Below are 15,620 nucleotides of genomic sequence, written 5' to 3'. Positions count from 1 at the left end.
GACTGTCGCGGACTCAATCATTCAATGGAGGAAATTAGGAGATCATGGCCGCTCACAGACCAGAGAGCTCGATAATCGAGCACACTGATCCTCTCACCAACCGAAAGCGGTCATAGCCGGCGCAGCTCCGACGTAGATGCTCGATCGAAGTACATGAGCGACTGACGAGAAAACTTTGCCCTTTGAAAGGAGGTCCGTAGAACTGCGTCTGCTAGGGTACGACTCTGCGACCCGACTCCGAGGTACACCCATGACGGGAATATTCGCCACGAATGAATCTCTTTCGTTCAGTGCCTCTGATCCCGTGCCGCGGACGAGGAGAATTTCGTTCCGGCAGCGCGATCTGGGATCAAAGATCACGGCTTTGTCCAGGCATCTACGACCAGGGTGAGGGATGACGAAACCTCTCTTGGCCCAGAAAAACATGAAGGCTACTGTCCAATCGGCTCTACCTCCACTCGAGAACAAATCAAGGACACCACTTGCAATCGGCGCGCAAGTCGCCCTCGAGATATCCGCTCTCCCCTTCCTGTCCTCGAGTATATCCCTCTAGACTCTGTAATATTGAGATGACACTCGCCATGGATTCGACCGTGGTGCTGCTGTGTTGTCTCCTCGGCTCATCTTCTGCCGATCCCGTTGTTGAGGGATCTCTGGGGAAAATCTCCGGAACAATCGAAAAAATTCTTGACGTAGAAGTGGAGGCTTTTCTCGGCATACCCTACGCTAAACCACCCGTCGAAGAGCTCAGGTTCGCTAGGCCGGAACCTTTTGGACCTGTGGGGAACTTGGAAGCCACAGAGCTGCCGCAACAATGTCCGCAGTTCCCCATGCATGGCTCGGGTCGATACTCCGATATCGAGGATTGTCTGTATCTTAACGTTTATCGCAAACGAGGAACAACGCCAGAAGATAAGAAACCGGTTAGTCTCATCACTCTTCATGGTCCCCGTGACGTGATGGCGATCCCCATTCCCATAAGCTCCGATTTCTGTTCTTTCCGTCACATGACGTTCCCGCAACATTCACTGACTTGACTCTGAATTCCACTTTGAAGGTTTTGGCGACGATCCATGGCGGTTCATACTCCGCTGGATCATCGGCAGACGTGAATCAAAGCGCGAAAAGCTTGGTCGGCTTCGGTGATGTGATTCTCGTCAGCTTCAACTATCGACTCGGGATATTGGGCTTCGCGGACATGAAAGGAAACGCTCCAGGCAACTTGGGCCTACACGACCAGCGTCTTGCGCTCAAATGGATAAAGGAAAACATCGCGGACTTCGGCGGAGACCCGGAGAAGGTCACCCTCATGGGCGACAGCGCCGGCTCGATGTCTGTCGCTGCACAAATCGTATCAATCGCCGACAGTGACCAATTGTTCCACGCCGCCATATTGGACGGAGGAGTCGTGGCCAGCAACGGCTACTTGGAAGACTCTGAGAGCAGTTTCACGAGGATAAAAAGAATTGCCGAAATCGTCGAATGTCCAACAGAATGCTCCGTCGGAATGGTGACGTGTCTTCGGAGCCTTCCTGTCGCTGCTCTACTCGCGAATTCGACCACAACTTACGGCTCCACCAGAATCTCGATGTTCATGCCGACCACCGACGGCGTTTTCCTCCCGGAGGACGTGCAAGCCTACGTAGCGAACGCTTCCTCGCGCCTGCCCAAAATCCCTATCATCATCGGCTACTCGCTTGATGAGGGCTCGTTCTTCCTGGGCAGCGTGGGCGATCGTGAAATCGAAGGCTCGAACTTCGATTACACGAGAGAATACTCAAGATCTGAAATATTGGATTTCTGTTCTAACATCGGCGCGACGTTCAATTTTCCATTCAATGCCAGCCAGGGTGACATAAGAGAGAAAATCGGCAAGGTTTACGTAGATGAAAACTCCGGTGTAGCGAAGGAAGCTCTCTCCGCTTTCTTATCTGATGGCTTGTTCAAGTGTCCCATCAATGCTTTCATCAGGGATTATTCACGCCACAGCGATAAGGTGTTCGCGTATCAGTTTGACCGAAAGCTTAAAAAGACTTATTTTAAGCTTCTGGATCCATCGGTTTTAGGAGTTTTCCATTATTCTCCTTACTTGCACTTTGCGGGCGTGATATTCCTAGACGAAGGGCCTGTCGACGAAGAGGACAGGAAATTCGCGCTCGATGCCATGGACACCATCGCTAACTTCATCAAGTCAGCTGGAGCTCCGAAATTCCGCGGCGTCGAATGGCCTGAATTCTCGAGCTCGGGGAAAGTCTTTATCTTTGACGAGACGCCAAAGGTAGCGGGGAGCCTTTCTAGAGAACAGGTCTGCAAGGAGTTGTTCTCGATTGACCGTGTCGCTTGAGCTCGATTAGCTGGAGAGGGATATCTTGTTTTGATCTTCACATTGAGTAGGGACTCCTCGCTGCGAGCGCCCAATCCAAGTCTCATGCTCGTGAAAATAAATCTTTCGTTTGTTCACCTCGTACAGGGGAACGGAAGCTTCTTCGAAATAGTTCGATGATCTGACGAATACTTGGAATATCATCGGACGCATGATGCAGACTCCGCCCCGTTCGAACCATTTCCCTCTTTCGCAGGTCCCAAACCCTAATAATACACACGTCGAAGGAGGATTCGGGTATTCGCCCCTCCCTCGAAGCATCATCCGCCCCCCCCCCCCTCGGAACGCTCCGGAGTCCGCCTCTAGACATAACCGTCTGACCCACGAGTTTAGGTAATCGGGGCTCATCCCCTCACAATCAGACCCGGCTTTCACCACTCTCCTACGGTGATGGTGAGGATTTCCTTCCTGAAAATCAACCATTCCAAGGATAACTCTTCGCCCAAGCAACGGATTCGCGCGCCAGTACAAGTGGCGGCCTGCTGCTCGTCTGCATCCACTGGCTGCTAAGGCTGAGCGGTTCTCGACGCTAAACGTCAACGCGCGCGGTTTGACAGTCGTCGACCTACGGGGATGTCTTTAGGGCGCCGTCACTCAAGACGCTGAAAAGCACAACAACAACACATCACCACGACTATGTGTATTGTGTGTATGATCGTAGTCGATGTCTGGGATATTTGTGATCAGGTGGTACAAGAGACACATCGCCGGCTTTCGTGTCCTTGTACCGTTTTTCTCACGGCACGATACAGTGATTTTTCCGGGAGGGAACGCCGAAACAAAAACTTGTCCCTGTGGGTGATTGTTCGTTCAACGGATCACAGCATTGGAATTGGCCATGGGCCTCCTCGATCTCTGCATGCTCGCGTGGCTAGCGCTCTCAGTTCACGCGATCGTAGAGCTCCCAGCTTATAGAATGCAACATTTCGAATTGTTGGGCATCACCAGGTGAGGGGAAAGTCTTCCGAAATTACCGAAAGTCATGTTCGCTCGCGAGGAATGAAGTAGCATTCGCTCGTGAATTCGGTCCAACTAGTCTCTTGTGATCCGTGTTCTGTCGATAGAGAAGGATTCGTAATAATTACAGTTGGGATATTCCACACGCTGGATGATTTATTTTGAATGATTCCGAAGAAGATGGTATCACCGGTAAATATATGGGATCCTCCTGAATACCGTAGGGATCTAGTTACATATGTACGCGGATCGCTCCGAACATCGGACGTCGATACGGCGTGCTGTGGTTATGTCTGTGATTAGTCCCCGCGGATCGAACTCTCCGTGGATTATCGATCCGACGCTCTGAACTGTGTTGAACGCCCGGCCTTAGCCCCGGTCTTCGTGTTTCAGGGGGAGCAAAGCGTACTCGCTCAATGGTGAAGCTGTCACGTGGTCAACACTGTCTGGACTACGAAGTGGTTCCGGTATGATCGCGCTGTTAAAGTGGTCGGAGATTCCATTGATCCGCGAGGCAGTGGCGAGAGGTGTCTTCGGCGTGATACTCGTTCTGCCACCAGACAGTCCCGAGCTCCCGCCCAACGAGGATCACATGGCGAACGAATTCGCCCTGTTCGAGGTGAGTAGCTGATGAGGAAGTTGGGGGGATCCTTTCGATTTTTCCGGCGTTGTGCTATCGGTGCGTCGCGTCGTGGCTGAGAGGGGCCCACGACCCGCAAAGGGGACTCGTGTTTCCTGACGGTCTTGTTCTTCCCAGGAAACGCATTCGACCTCCATATACATTGTCAAAGACAGTCCAGAGATCCGAGAGGCTTTCGAAAGGGCCCACCGACCCAATGCCGGAGCCTTCGATTTGGGAAGGCTCTGGTCCGGAAAACTGACACAGCTGACGATCACGGCACCAGCGCCGCAAGTGGTGAGCTTCCGGTTGCACGGACCAATATTTCTCGATTCCCATCGCCGACCGCTCCTGATCTCAATGAATTTTTTCGTCCCCCGTCAAGATCCGACAGCCGCGTCTACCAACACTCCACGGAATGTTGCCGGGATTCGGAGTCCAAGAGCAGTTACCCACCGTTGCTGTCGTCGCGCATTATGACGCTTTCGCAGCCGCTGCCGATTTGGCCTATGGAGCCGATTCGAACGGATCTGGGATTGCCGCCGTTCTGGAGCTCCTGAGGTTGTTCTCACGGTTATACTCCGGCGATAAAATGCATCCCAGGGCGAACCTGATTTTCGTTCTGAGTGGTGGAGGAAAGCTCAATTATCAAGGAACGAAGAAACTCGTCGAGGACGCAGTCGAAAGCGCCAACTCCGACAGTATCCTCGCGGACTCGCTCTTCACGATATGTCTAGAGTCTATCGGCTCGAAGCCGGAGCTCGTCGCCCACGTCTCGAAGCCTCCTCGGCCGGACAATGCCATGAGGAAATTCTTCAATATCTTGAATGTGACGGGCGATGTCCCGATGGTGCACAAGAAAATTAATTTGGCCGAAGAGATGCGAGTTTGGGAACACGAACGGTTCTCATTGAGCAAACTCCCCGCATTCACTCTCTCCTCGCTCGCGAACCACAACTCACGCAGCCGGTAGGTGAAGATTCTCGTGCGAAGTTGAGACGAGAGATCGCCTCGCATCGAAACCTCCCCCCTCTCGGATTTGAAAACATATTATTTCTTCCTCAGCATGTCTCTGTTCGATCAACGAATAGACATTTCCGCTTTGGAGGAGAACGTTCGACGTATCGCCGTGGCCATATCAGCCTTCGTCTACCAGAGACCTGCGGAAGTAACCGACGAGTTCTTCAAGGGCGAGTTGGCTGTCAGCCGGGAACATCTGCAGGTAGGCAGGGTGGTCCATGATTAGAGTTGATCACCCACGACGAGAGAGTCCTGGGTGACCCTGATCGAAACGGGTGCTGATGATTCTCTCTCTCACAGGCCGTGGTCGATTTCGTGACGAGTCGGCCGAGATCAACGCAGGTCCTGCTCGAGAAGTCGAACGATGTCGTTTCGAGCCTGGAGAAAATGATGAATCGATACTTGCTGAAAAGCACCGCAAAGATTTCTATTTTCGAACCGGATCGCCGCGAGCCAGAGTTCGTCTTGTACGACCAAACTGCGGCGACGTTGCAGATCAGCGAGGTATGAGCTCGGATCGCATGCGAAACTCGGCGCTGTGAATCGCTGGAACCGAAAATTGAGAAGATGGCTAACAATCACCCATTTCAGGTCAAACCCGTGTTGTTCGACATACTGCTTTTTTCGATCATTGTCGTCTATCTGGCAGTCGTCTACGTTTCAGTCAGCGAGTTCGGACTCGTCGTGCGTGCGCTCAGTCCGAGGAAAGCGAAAAAAGTTGACTAGATATTTTTTAGGATTCGGTTTTTGCTCTCGGGAGAATGTTGGACGATACGAGTGACTGCGAGCTTGAGTGCTTGCCTTCAAAATCCGCCATGAGTGTCTGGGATTCGACGGTGTGAGCTCAACCTCCGACGGGCTGTCGCTTCGTTGGTACTACATATGAAACCTTGGTCGGTAGTGTGAATGAAGATGCTTGAAGTTGGGATGGGTGGGCGATACGAGAATTCTCTGACCAAGCCGGAGGGGCATAGGTATCTAATTATGTGTCCAAGACTTGCGATTGGATTCCGCTCATGGATTTCTAGTCTCCGGAACAATGACCTTCATAGTGAAAAGCGAGCGGCAAAACAAACTTGTTGAGCATTTTTGATCAACGACGAATTCCCAAAAGTGCGTCTGAATGTTGTTTTTTCGGGGACGCAACTGTCACGATCACTTAATTCCCTAATATCGCACTGTACGGTCGGTGACGGTCTCCCCCGTTTGATCCCGGATCACTTCCCAAGATCGTCTGCTTGATACATTTTGGCTCATTGCATGAGATCCGTCGATGGAATGCCTGCGAATCCCGTGCAAAGGCCAGAAGGGTGAGGATAAGATAATTTCAGTAAAGCATTCGGCGCTTTATTCCTTCTGATTTTGTTTGAAGCGCGGTCTTCCCCTCGATGGGCCAATCGTTAATTCAGGCTTCTCATCCGACACACTTTTGATGAGAATGTGAAACACTTTTCCATCCGAGAACGTGTGGTCCCACAACCCCGACTCACTAATCGGATGTTTATTTTGTATACGTTCTTCCGGTCGCAGCCGGGGTTTTTCAATAAATGAATGTGGATTTTCGGAATGGATGCCGCTTCCATATCATCACTCCTCGATGCGTTCGGGATGGGGCATCTTCAAGACATGGAGGAAAGATGACTCGATAGATAGAATGAATGAATAAATCACTCGGATTGCGACGGATGCACAAGCAGTTCAGAGACTGGTATTCCGAAGAGGTTGGCCGATTAGTTCTCGGAGACCCGCCGACGGTACAGATCTGTCGTCATGGGGTTATATTGGGCACTAAGAGGCGCGTCTGATCGATAGAGTGTGGGATTCATTTACAGTACGTGGGATTTTCTTGTCCGCACGGTCTCAAAATCGCTTCCGATACCTAAACATCATCCTCGGCGAAAAATATAAATATATCCATCTTGAAGCTCCTGCTTTCCGTGAGGTTCCCCAAACTTGACTATTCATCTCCAACATGTTAGTTCCGAGGTTTTCATTCATATAAACAGTATAATGCATTGCACATACGGAGCCGGAGCGACTGACTGCCGACCTATTGCGCGACCGGCTCCACGAATTCGATTCGATGTGGCATGGACCATAGCTAGGGATGTAAATTTTTCGCAGACCGCCATTTTTCCGCGAATATTCGCGGGAATTTCCGGCCACTCCCCATAGAGTTTCAATGGAGGCCGCGAATTTCCGCGAATTTGGCGGATATTTTCCGCGAAAAATTCACATCCCCAACCCTAGCGTATGTCGTATAATCCTCAGCGGACCGCTGACGCTGCGGCAATGCACTGCTGCGTTTCTGTCTCCACCACCGACGAGAGGCATTAGCTCGGATAGAAATCTGAAGCACAATATGAGCAGCGAGGATTCTGAGGGGGAATCCGGTTCTCCCGCACGGGATCCGCGCCTACAGTTGTCAAGACGCCACTGAAACTGACCGACGAGCAGGCCATCCGAAGGGGTCTAGGAGAGGATGGGGTCGACATCGGAGCGTCTGTTATTATCGTCGTCTGGAGCTTCCTGGGTGTTGCTCTGCAGAAGCAGGGAGTAGTCCTTCTGGAATGATGAGGGGTTTCGCCGCGATCAGTCCCGCACTTTGGAATGAGCGGGAATTCGAAATCTCACCGAATCCATATTTTCTGACGGAGGAGTCGAACCGCGCCGTCTTACCTGAGAAGCATGGAGATTCTGTCGTTCTCGAGCCATCGATACTATGATGTTCTCTCGTTCGTGGTAAATGCACAATTTGCGGATCGAGAGAACGCTCTGTAGTATCCAGCAGACCCAACACGTCCACTGGGCGAATTGAATGGCGCCCATCATGACATAGAAGCCGACGGTATCGATACCGTCTCCCGGATCGATCTCCGTGACGCTGGCTTCCTCGCAGCTGGTGAAGAGAGAGAAATGATACATCATTTTCCATAGGAGACGTATGCGTCTCTTGCGGCGCTTCCCAGTGCTCGCCCGGGGTCTTACTCATTCCGAGTTCGAAGAGGACCTACCCGGGGAAACGTTGCTCGATTGCCGCGCACCACGTGCGGAAACCATCCGATACGAAAACTGACGATATGAAGAGCAGGCTCGTTAGGGCCACCGAGACCACGCAGTCGAAAAAAGCGCCCAGGAAATTGCTGCAATTTCAAAATTGGCAGGATTCCCCCGTACAAAACATCTCTCCCCTATTGAGAGCCTGGTATCAAAATCCTAGGCACGCAGGATTCTTATCTCCTCTCACCTGTCGCGGCTCTGGTAATGCATGACACCGTATTTGACAAGATGCAGCATCGACATCAGCACAATGGCTACGTTGATTATAATCGAATAGTAGCAGTAGAAGGAAGATCCCCAGTCCGGAATGAAGTGTCCGTCATTATTGTCGAATGTTCCATTGGTATACAGGAGGCAGTGTCCTGAAAATATTGGAGGGGAGACGTTCGTCATTCGATCTCCGTGAGAGGACTCTGTCACCTCGACACCATTTCTAAGAACGTCAGCGTCGGGACTTGACAGAAAATCACCTTTGAAATTGCTGACATGCCAGGACATGGGAATGAGGGCAGCCATGGATAGCAAGAGTGTGAGGCTACACACCGTCGCTTGTGCCAGGAGGGGTATGTTACCGAGTGACATCTGTCAACGAGAATGATACAGTGAGAGTCGGAGACACGAAGTCAACGAAGATTTTGTCGCTTGCGGCAGAAAATGACTCATAGATTCCAATCAGACGCGGAGTTATCGCTCGTCTAGAGCTCATTTTCCCCGGGGCCACGTCGAGCAAGAATGGGAGCGCCGCACAAGATTGTATGTCCCCATGTTTCTCATCATGCACCTCGGAGAACCTACAGGGACGTCCAGTGCGTCTCAGTTTTCGGAGCTCTCGTCTCTCGGTCAGAGATTGACCTCACCTTTGACCCTGAGATTCTGGAATCAGGGCTGATATCCTTATGAGTGCAACTTTTTTTGCGAGCGGTCACTAATCGGGAATGAGGATTATCTTCCGCTATCAATTCGCTTGCAAGAGCAGTTGTTGCTCTTTGTTGACGAGCACTCCTCTCTCCACTCATTGGTATCCGCCAACGTTGGACGAATGCAGGCACCGAGGCGGCGGGGTGGGCCCCGCGATATTCTTGAGGTCCCGCCATCCACTGAAGGAGCATTTCACCTCCGACAATAAATAATTGTGTTTTGTTCAAAACACTCGTGTCCAGGAATCGCGATTCGGGTACATGGAGCAGACCAAAGAGACTGGTCACGTTTCCCGAGAGAAGGGCTCTCGCGGAGCGCAATCGGATGCATTCCTGAAAACCTTATTTCTCGATCTTCGCTTACCTTTGTGCGATGTTTCGAGCCACCTCGGCTAGCCCGCAACCGCTGCTGACTCCGCGAGCGAAACTCTGCCTCGCTGAACTGTTGCTAGGGAGTTGGAGCGAAATACAAAGAGAGCCGACGAGTTTGGAGTCTGAGTCACACTGTGACGCCAGTCCCTCTAAGAGCGAGCACTGCTTCATGGGCTGGAATCGTTTTATTTTTTTCTTGGCGAATCAAGGTACAAGGATTCAGACCGCTTGATTCATGTCCTCGTATCGATACGGGTGATGAACCCGATCTTTCCCAGGTCGCCTAGCGTTCACGCCATTCTGGTCGTTTTGATTAGCTTCTGATTGGCTCCTCGCGGAGCCGCAAGGACAGATCCTTCAGGCTCCTTGGAAGACTCGCCTGAATTAGGCAGAAAACCATTGCATTCTTCGATTTCCGTCGCTAGTATCCAGACATTGGAATCATTTCCAAGCGACTGTTAGCATTATTCGGATCCGCGCGTCACCCGGGAGGCGATGATTCGTAGTCGATGTCCTGGGATGCTCGTGCTGTTGATCGAATGCTTATAAGCCTTACTGATGGGGAATTTCGGCCCTCGCGCCCAACTCCATCCTGATCGAAGCACCTATTGCCAGGCGACGGGAAAGGAGGAAACATCGGGATCTCAGCGGACTCCTTCAACTGTGAGGTTCAATTCGGGAGCTCTCCAAGTTGGCGAGGGTCGACTTGCGGGGAGAAATGAGATAAAGAACGGGAGTCTCTCGAGTTCCACTAGGTTTAATTCATTCTCGAAGCTCTGAATCAATCGCGCATATCTACAATACAGAAGCGATCCGCAATCAGAATCAATCCTGTTTTCTTCCTTCATGATCTTTGTCATCAGCGTCGTCGTCATCATCATCGACTGTATCATCTTCATCGTCACCGGATTCATCATATTCGGGGATTTCCGTAGCGTATGCCTTGCGTCGGCCTTTCGGGCGCAGCTGCCGTTTCGAAAGAGTTGCCGCGTGAGCGATGTCTCTCTCCTCCTTTTCCATTTCTTTCTTCGTGAGCTCCGCCATGGTCGCGTATTCCTCGGCCAATAAACCTGAGGACAATTTGAGCACATCGATCAAACAATTTCGTGCGCGGAAAGAAAAAGTATGATTCGAACAATTCCGATTCCAAGATCCTTATCCTAACCAAGATTTCGATTCCACGACTCGAGCCTCACCTGTCATTTTGAGTATTTCAGCATGCGGTGATTCGATCATCACAGTGAGGGGGATACTATAATGCCTTTTCCGATCTTTCTTATGAGGCCTGATGTATAATCCGCTCCGGAACAGGAAGTTGTATCGCGTTCTGATGTGCTCAATTTTATACGACAGATAGCTGTATGGGAGAGAATCTCGGTTCTCAATTCATTCAAGGGAAGGCACGTTGTACCAAGGATTCGGATCGAGCTCGAGCGGATATAAAATATTGGGTGATTCAGGCTACCATGAAGTCTGGTCGAGTTGGTGAACTATAAATCAAGCGACTTGCGGCGATCTTCCGTTCATACTGACCTCGAATAAACAATATCCTTGTGTCGGGCCCCTATCGTATATAGAGCGAAATCGATTTTTTCTTCAACTTCTTCCCAATCATCCATCATAATATGTGGGGATTTGTTCAGCATTCTGGAGATATCGGTGTTGGCGAAGATTTTGGTAAGATTATTGAAGGCTTCGGTGTGAACCTGTGAACGAGTTGTATGGACTGATTGCATGGAAGGAATCCATCATATCACGCAAGAATGATCGGGATAATTTATATAAAGCTCACAGATGGCCGCCAGAAGAGGATCCCAGGATGAGCATCAATCGTCTCGGGCTGCAGTGTCGTGGTCCAGAATTGTAACGCTTTGTTCAGATCTTGAATCTAGAAATAGCGAGAACGATTACCCTCAGAGGCTCTTTGAGTCTTCGGGTTCGGATGAAGACTGATTGAAGCGGATGAGCTCGAAAAATTCTGAGAATGGAAAACCTCGGCTATCCTCGGTTCCAGTTTCAGCATTCGGTTCCCTTCGAAGCCATAGCATTCGAGCAGCTGGAGAATCCTCTGCCTGGCCAGGAAAGACGCCTGCGCGGTTGGGAAACTATCAAGTTGTATTTGTTCGAAAGCAATGGTTTTTTGCGACGGCTTGATAGTTCGTTTCCCCGGGATAAACTGGGGAAGAACGTCGACCATTGTGCTTACGGAGCCGAAAATTTCGGAAAAGCGTATAGGAGCGAAACTAATTTTCTCCAGAGGAGACGCACCATTCGATTCCTCTGACCACCGACGGTTCGAGAATTTGCGGCGACCCGACTCCGAGACGAAGGGAGATAAGGCTATGCGGTGCGGTTGATACAGGAATGCCTCAAACGGGCGTCACTGTGTTCAGTCAGGGAAGTCTGTCGATGATTCTGACAAAATCGCGCACCGGCTGAATCCACTCTCATCGAACAGATCCGGCCTGTTGTTATGGCTGCTGTGTGTAGGGAGCACTTACCGAATGTGTGAGCAGACAACTGATTGGCCGTATCGTCTCTCAGAATTCGAAAGTGGGGACACCGGTGTAATCATCCTGACGAAACTTATTTTCTTGTAACCTACCAAATTCCAGCTTCGGTGAGAGCGACCCCTAATCATTCAAATAGATGGGGGGTGATTTCACGATCGCGGCATTGAGATCACCGATTTGAATCGAGGATGGGTTCGCGCGCTCGCGCCTGCAGTGGTTTCGAAACGATCGTGTCCCATCGGAGAGGAGCACGTGGTATCCATGCTAGACTCGCGCGAGTTCTGTTACGGATCTCATCGTTGACGCCACGCGCTACGACCGAACTCGAGAAATGGTGGACGCCGCTCAAGGTGGGTGTTGTTTGCAGGATTTTGGGCCAGCTTCAAGTGCGGTGCGTGTCCTCATCGATTCCAGGGATCGTCGGTGCGGAATTATGAGTTCTTTCGGCACCTATCGAGTTCGCGTGGGCTGTTTCCGAGCCGGTGATGTCTTTCGAAACTTTCTCAAGCCGATGCCGAATAATCGATGACCGATCAAGGATTTGAATTTAGCTCTCCCGTTGGTGGAGTGCCTTGTTCCGTGAATTCGCGGTTCCCATTGTCGGGAAACCAGAGAAAGAAATTGTTGTTTTCGCGGTCGGGAAGCATTGTTTTGTTTACATGCGAGTAGCGAGCACGTGGAGATTGATGCGTCGTCGCCGGAAACTCTCGACTCCGGTCTGAAAGGTGTTCGCCATCAATCATCGTTGAGGTTTGAAGTTTCGGTCTTCGATTTTCCACGAGATCTCCGGAAAGATCGACGAGTGAGGGACCACAGAATGAAATTCTACTTGAGAAAAATCCCGTTGGAGCAACAGGCGCCCCTACCCTGACTGCGATGAGAGGAGACGCGGTGCGCCTGAGCCATTTATTCCGCTTCTCTCGGGAGACGCAATTCTAAAGTGTCCGTGTATGTCCTTGCAGTGCTGGGTTCGCCCAAGAAACAGAAGAAAGACAAATCAAAGAAGAAGAAAGATGTCGGCGAGGCTCAGGCCCATCAAGATTTCCGCATTGAGCCTTCCTCGGTGGCTCCGACTCTGGACACATCGCAGTGGCCGCTGTTGTTGAAGAATTTCGACAAGCTCATCATACGCACAAATCACTACACTCCCGTACCGCAAGGAGCATCGCCTCTGAAGCGCTCACTGAAGGACTACCTCAGTTCGGGCTACATTAACCTCGATAAACCCTCAAACCCATCGAGTCATGAGGTGGTTTCGTGGATCAAACGTATTTTGAAGGTAAAGTAAGAATACCGCATACGTTATCGAAAAATCTGCATATAACTAAACTGATTGATGATTGATGATGGGATCCCTCCAAGGGCTTGGCTGCCGCTGCGCTTCATCAACCTTTGTCTGGAGGGTTTCTCAAGTTCTACCCCCTCCTTCTAGGTGGAGAAAACCGGCCACTCTGGGACACTAGACCCGAAGACTTCGGGTTGCCTCGTTGTTTGCATCGATCGTGCCACCCGTCTCGTCAAGAGTCAACAGTCAGCTGGTAAAGAATACGTCGGCATTTTCCAGCTCCACGAGAAACCGGAGAGCGTGGCGAAAGTCTACCAAGTCGTCGAGAAGCTCCAGGGGGCTCTTTTCCAGCGTCCCCCGCTCATCGCCGCCGTGAAGCGACAGCTCCGGGTCCGTACGGTGTACGAACAGAAACTTCTCGAGTACGATGAAGAGAAAAACTCGGGAATCGTCTGGATGTCCTGCGAGGCTGGCACCTACGTCCGAACCTCGTGCGTTCACATCGGTCTGCTCTGCGGGACCGGAGGAATCATGACGGAACTCCGTCGATGTCGGTCCGGAACGAATCGCGAAACGGACACGATGGTCACCATGCACGATATCAAAGACGCCATGTACGCCTACGAGAACAATCGCGACGAGAGTTACCTGCGCCGTGTTGTCCGCCCCCTCGAGGGACTCTTGACAGACAAGAAACGTATTGTCATGAAGGACTCCTCCGTTAACGCCATATGCTACGGCGCCAAGATCATGCTGCCGGGCGTACTACGATACGATGCCGGCATCGATCTCAACGACGAGGTCGTCGTGATGACAACGAAAGGAGAAGCCATCTGTCTCGCAATAGCTCTCATGACCTCATCGACAATCGCTTCAGTGGATCACGGCTGCGTGGCGAAAATCAAACGTGTTGTCATGGAACGAGACGTGTACCCGCGGAGCTGGGGTCTCGGCAAGGCGGCTCTTGCGAAGAAATTGTTGATCTCCGAGGGTAAACTCGACAAGTACGGCAAACCGAACGAGAGAACACCCGCCAATTACGTGGAAGGTGTGGCTCCGGCGGCTGAGGCAAAGAAAGCCAAGAAGAGCAAGAAAGAAGAAAAGAAGCAAGACTCCGACGATGACGACGACAGCGAAGAGGACGAGCAGCCCGAGGAGCCGAAGAAGAAGAAGAAGCAGAAGTGAACTGTTTCAGTGGATTAAATAAATATGTGACCCCATGTTACATCATTATTACTACATTATTACGCTACCATCCCGGAGCGTCGTTTCGGGGTCGCTCACCGCCCAAACTTCCGTCTGTTTCTGAAGTTATTTCATCTCTGAGCTGATCACGATTGTCTGCATTGCTGCGTCATTGCTGAGTGAGACATCGGAGGCTCCAGAACTCTAGACTGACGGGTGCAAATTGCCGTGTAAACTCGGGAGACCTCATCGCGAATTGAAGCTCGTGTCCGTGTTTCTCGCGGATACTCGTCGCAGATTCGGGGCTCGAAAGTGTAAAGTGTGACTCGTTGTCTGCAACGGTCTGTCGCAGCGATTTTCAGCGCGAAAAGCCTATCCGTTGAAAATAAAATGTCTGTCCCAGTATATCCCTCGAGATTCGGAGTTTCACTTGCAGTCATAAGAAATTAGGCGTCATCGCTGGTGGTGGCTCTTTATTCATCATGCGTCGCCATCGCATAGCACAGACAGGCGCCGAATCCCAGAACGATATCTGGATTCGCTCCGGCTGGAACCGATACACTCCACTTACATAGTATCGTAACCACGAACGTAACGCGAGCTCTCACAATCAAAAGTGCACAAAGGGGTACGAAAACTCAGCAATGGCCAACCATGGAATGCTCGGAAAATCAGATGATTTCTGTGAAAACTGTTTCGATCCTCGTTGCTTGCCCTCTCCGAAATTTTGGAAAAGCAACGGAATCGGGGTGTTTTAGCTCTGAGTGACAGCGTCGGAATCTCTCTCGCCGATCCAGTCATGCAAAGGCTCAGACTCTCGCACAGTTTCACTCATTACCAGCGTTCCTTTTTTTCCTCGAATTCAGGCTTTTCCCACGATTCCATTGTCTCGCAGCTCCTGTTCCAAGTTCCGCGAGAGACTGAGGCTCATTGGATCATACTTCTACAGCAACCCAGATCATCGCCATCGAAATCATTGATATGATAATAGTTCGAAAATGCTCGCGTTCTCGCTCGACGAGCAAACCTATTCAATTGAATGAACAATCGAAAATGAGCTCCCTAATGAGCGAATCGATATTTGCATCTCGTTTACCGAATTCACTCTCCTACTAAATGTGCGGGGACATATTCTTTTTCATATTCAGTATTCTGTCGCCTCCACCCAGGTGGATCAAGCGTAGTTTTCCTTGTTTCTTTCGACGTATCTATGAGCAGATATCCCTTGTCTGCTGTCAACATATTCGGAAAACGATCACGAAGAACTTTGCGCTTGACGCGAACAATAGAAGTCGCTGTCATCACGACG

General features: G+C 50.9%; 5 protein-coding genes across 5 annotated transcripts; 3 read left to right on the top strand and 2 right to left on the bottom strand.

Moving 5' to 3' along the window:
- The first annotated feature begins 564 nt into the window (after nucleotides 1-564).
- Nucleotides 565-2,475, top strand: LOC100899335 (acetylcholinesterase). The gene is made up of 2 exons (XM_003745488.2): nucleotides 565-923; nucleotides 1,058-2,475. Exons 1-2 carry the CDS (start codon nucleotides 570-572, stop codon nucleotides 2,342-2,344), a joined length of 1,641 nt encoding a protein of 546 aa, XP_003745536.1. The 5' UTR covers nucleotides 565-569; the 3' UTR covers nucleotides 2,345-2,475.
- A 571-nt stretch (nucleotides 2,476-3,046) lies between these two features.
- LOC100908096 (nicalin-1) lies at nucleotides 3,047-6,858 on the top strand. The gene is made up of 7 exons (XM_003745463.2): nucleotides 3,047-3,331; nucleotides 3,734-3,959; nucleotides 4,098-4,256; nucleotides 4,345-4,928; nucleotides 5,025-5,181; nucleotides 5,280-5,483; nucleotides 5,571-6,858. Exons 1-7 carry the CDS (start codon nucleotides 3,222-3,224, stop codon nucleotides 5,703-5,705), a joined length of 1,575 nt encoding a protein of 524 aa, XP_003745511.1. The 5' UTR covers nucleotides 3,047-3,221; the 3' UTR covers nucleotides 5,706-6,858.
- A 593-nt stretch (nucleotides 6,859-7,451) lies between these two features.
- LOC100907000 (transmembrane protein 179) lies at nucleotides 7,452-8,963 on the bottom strand. The gene is made up of 6 exons (XM_018640380.1): nucleotides 8,897-8,963; nucleotides 8,510-8,621; nucleotides 8,227-8,401; nucleotides 7,994-8,122; nucleotides 7,659-7,878; nucleotides 7,452-7,544 (listed from the first exon to the last, which is right to left on the bottom strand). Exons 2-6 carry the CDS (start codon nucleotides 8,619-8,621, stop codon nucleotides 7,452-7,454), a joined length of 729 nt encoding a protein of 242 aa, XP_018495896.1. The 5' UTR covers nucleotides 8,897-8,963.
- Nucleotides 8,964-10,072: 1,109 nt separating this feature from the next.
- Nucleotides 10,073-11,525, bottom strand: LOC100906854 (transcription termination factor 4, mitochondrial). Its single transcript, XM_003745619.2, has 5 exons — nucleotides 11,322-11,525; nucleotides 11,121-11,216; nucleotides 10,862-11,034; nucleotides 10,525-10,685; nucleotides 10,073-10,398 (listed from the first exon to the last, which is right to left on the bottom strand). Exons 1-5 carry the CDS (start codon nucleotides 11,523-11,525, stop codon nucleotides 10,154-10,156), a joined length of 879 nt encoding a protein of 292 aa, XP_003745667.1. The 3' UTR covers nucleotides 10,073-10,153.
- Nucleotides 11,526-12,085: 560 nt separating this feature from the next.
- On the top strand, nucleotides 12,086-14,344 carry Nop60B (dyskerin pseudouridine synthase 1 Nop60B). The gene is made up of 3 exons (XM_003745470.2): nucleotides 12,086-12,191; nucleotides 12,804-13,120; nucleotides 13,274-14,344. Exons 1-3 carry the CDS (start codon nucleotides 12,173-12,175, stop codon nucleotides 14,309-14,311), a joined length of 1,374 nt encoding a protein of 457 aa, XP_003745518.1. The 5' UTR covers nucleotides 12,086-12,172; the 3' UTR covers nucleotides 14,312-14,344.
- The last annotated feature ends 1,276 nt before the right edge of the window (nucleotides 14,345-15,620 follow it).

Source organism: Galendromus occidentalis, unplaced genomic scaffold (genome assembly GCF_000255335.2).
Source record: "Galendromus occidentalis unplaced genomic scaffold, Mocc_1.1 scf7180000077484, whole genome shotgun sequence".
In the NCBI taxonomy this organism is placed as follows: Eukaryota; Metazoa; Arthropoda; class Arachnida; order Mesostigmata; family Phytoseiidae; genus Galendromus; species Galendromus occidentalis.
This window is presented reverse-complemented; position numbering and strand designations above follow the sequence as displayed.

Bases quoted from the DNA above. Each gene is read 5' to 3' on its own strand.
- LOC100899335 (XM_003745488.2), top strand. From the start codon at position 570: ATGACACTCGCCATGGATTCGACCGTGGTGCTGCTGTGTTGTCTCCTC. The intron at 924-1,057 runs GTTAGTCTCATC...TCCACTTTGAAG, and splicing joins CGCCAGAAGATAAGAAACCG to GTTTTGGCGACGATCCATGG.
- LOC100908096 (XM_003745463.2), top strand. From the start codon at position 3,222: ATGGGCCTCCTCGATCTCTGCATGCTCGCGTGGCTAGCGCTCTCAGTT. The intron at 4,929-5,024 runs GTAGGTGAAGAT...TTTCTTCCTCAG, and splicing joins AACCACAACTCACGCAGCCG to CATGTCTCTGTTCGATCAAC. The intron at 5,182-5,279 runs GTAGGCAGGGTG...TCTCTCTCACAG, and splicing joins TCAGCCGGGAACATCTGCAG to GCCGTGGTCGATTTCGTGAC.
- LOC100907000 (XM_018640380.1), bottom strand. From the start codon at position 8,621: ATGTCACTCGGTAACATACCCCTCCTGGCACAAGCGACGGTGTGTAGC. The intron at 8,123-8,226 runs GTGAGAGGAGAT...TTGAAATTGCAG, and splicing joins CATTACCAGAGCCGCGACAG to CAATTTCCTGGGCGCTTTTT. The intron at 7,879-7,993 runs GTAGGTCCTCTT...TCTCTTCACCAG, and splicing joins ATCGAGCAACGTTTCCCCGG to CTGCGAGGAAGCCAGCGTCA.
- LOC100906854 (XM_003745619.2), bottom strand. From the start codon at position 11,525: ATGGTCGACGTTCTTCCCCAGTTTATCCCGGGGAAACGAACTATCAAG. The intron at 11,217-11,321 runs GTTTTCCATTCT...CGCTATTTCTAG, and splicing joins TGGAACCGAGGATAGCCGAG to ATTCAAGATCTGAACAAAGC. The intron at 10,399-10,524 runs GTGAGGCTCGAG...AATTGTCCTCAG, and splicing joins TGAAATACTCAAAATGACAG to GTTTATTGGCCGAGGAATAC.
- Nop60B (XM_003745470.2), top strand. The intron at 13,121-13,273 runs GTAAAGTAAGAA...CCCTCCTTCTAG, and splicing joins GGATCAAACGTATTTTGAAG to GTGGAGAAAACCGGCCACTC.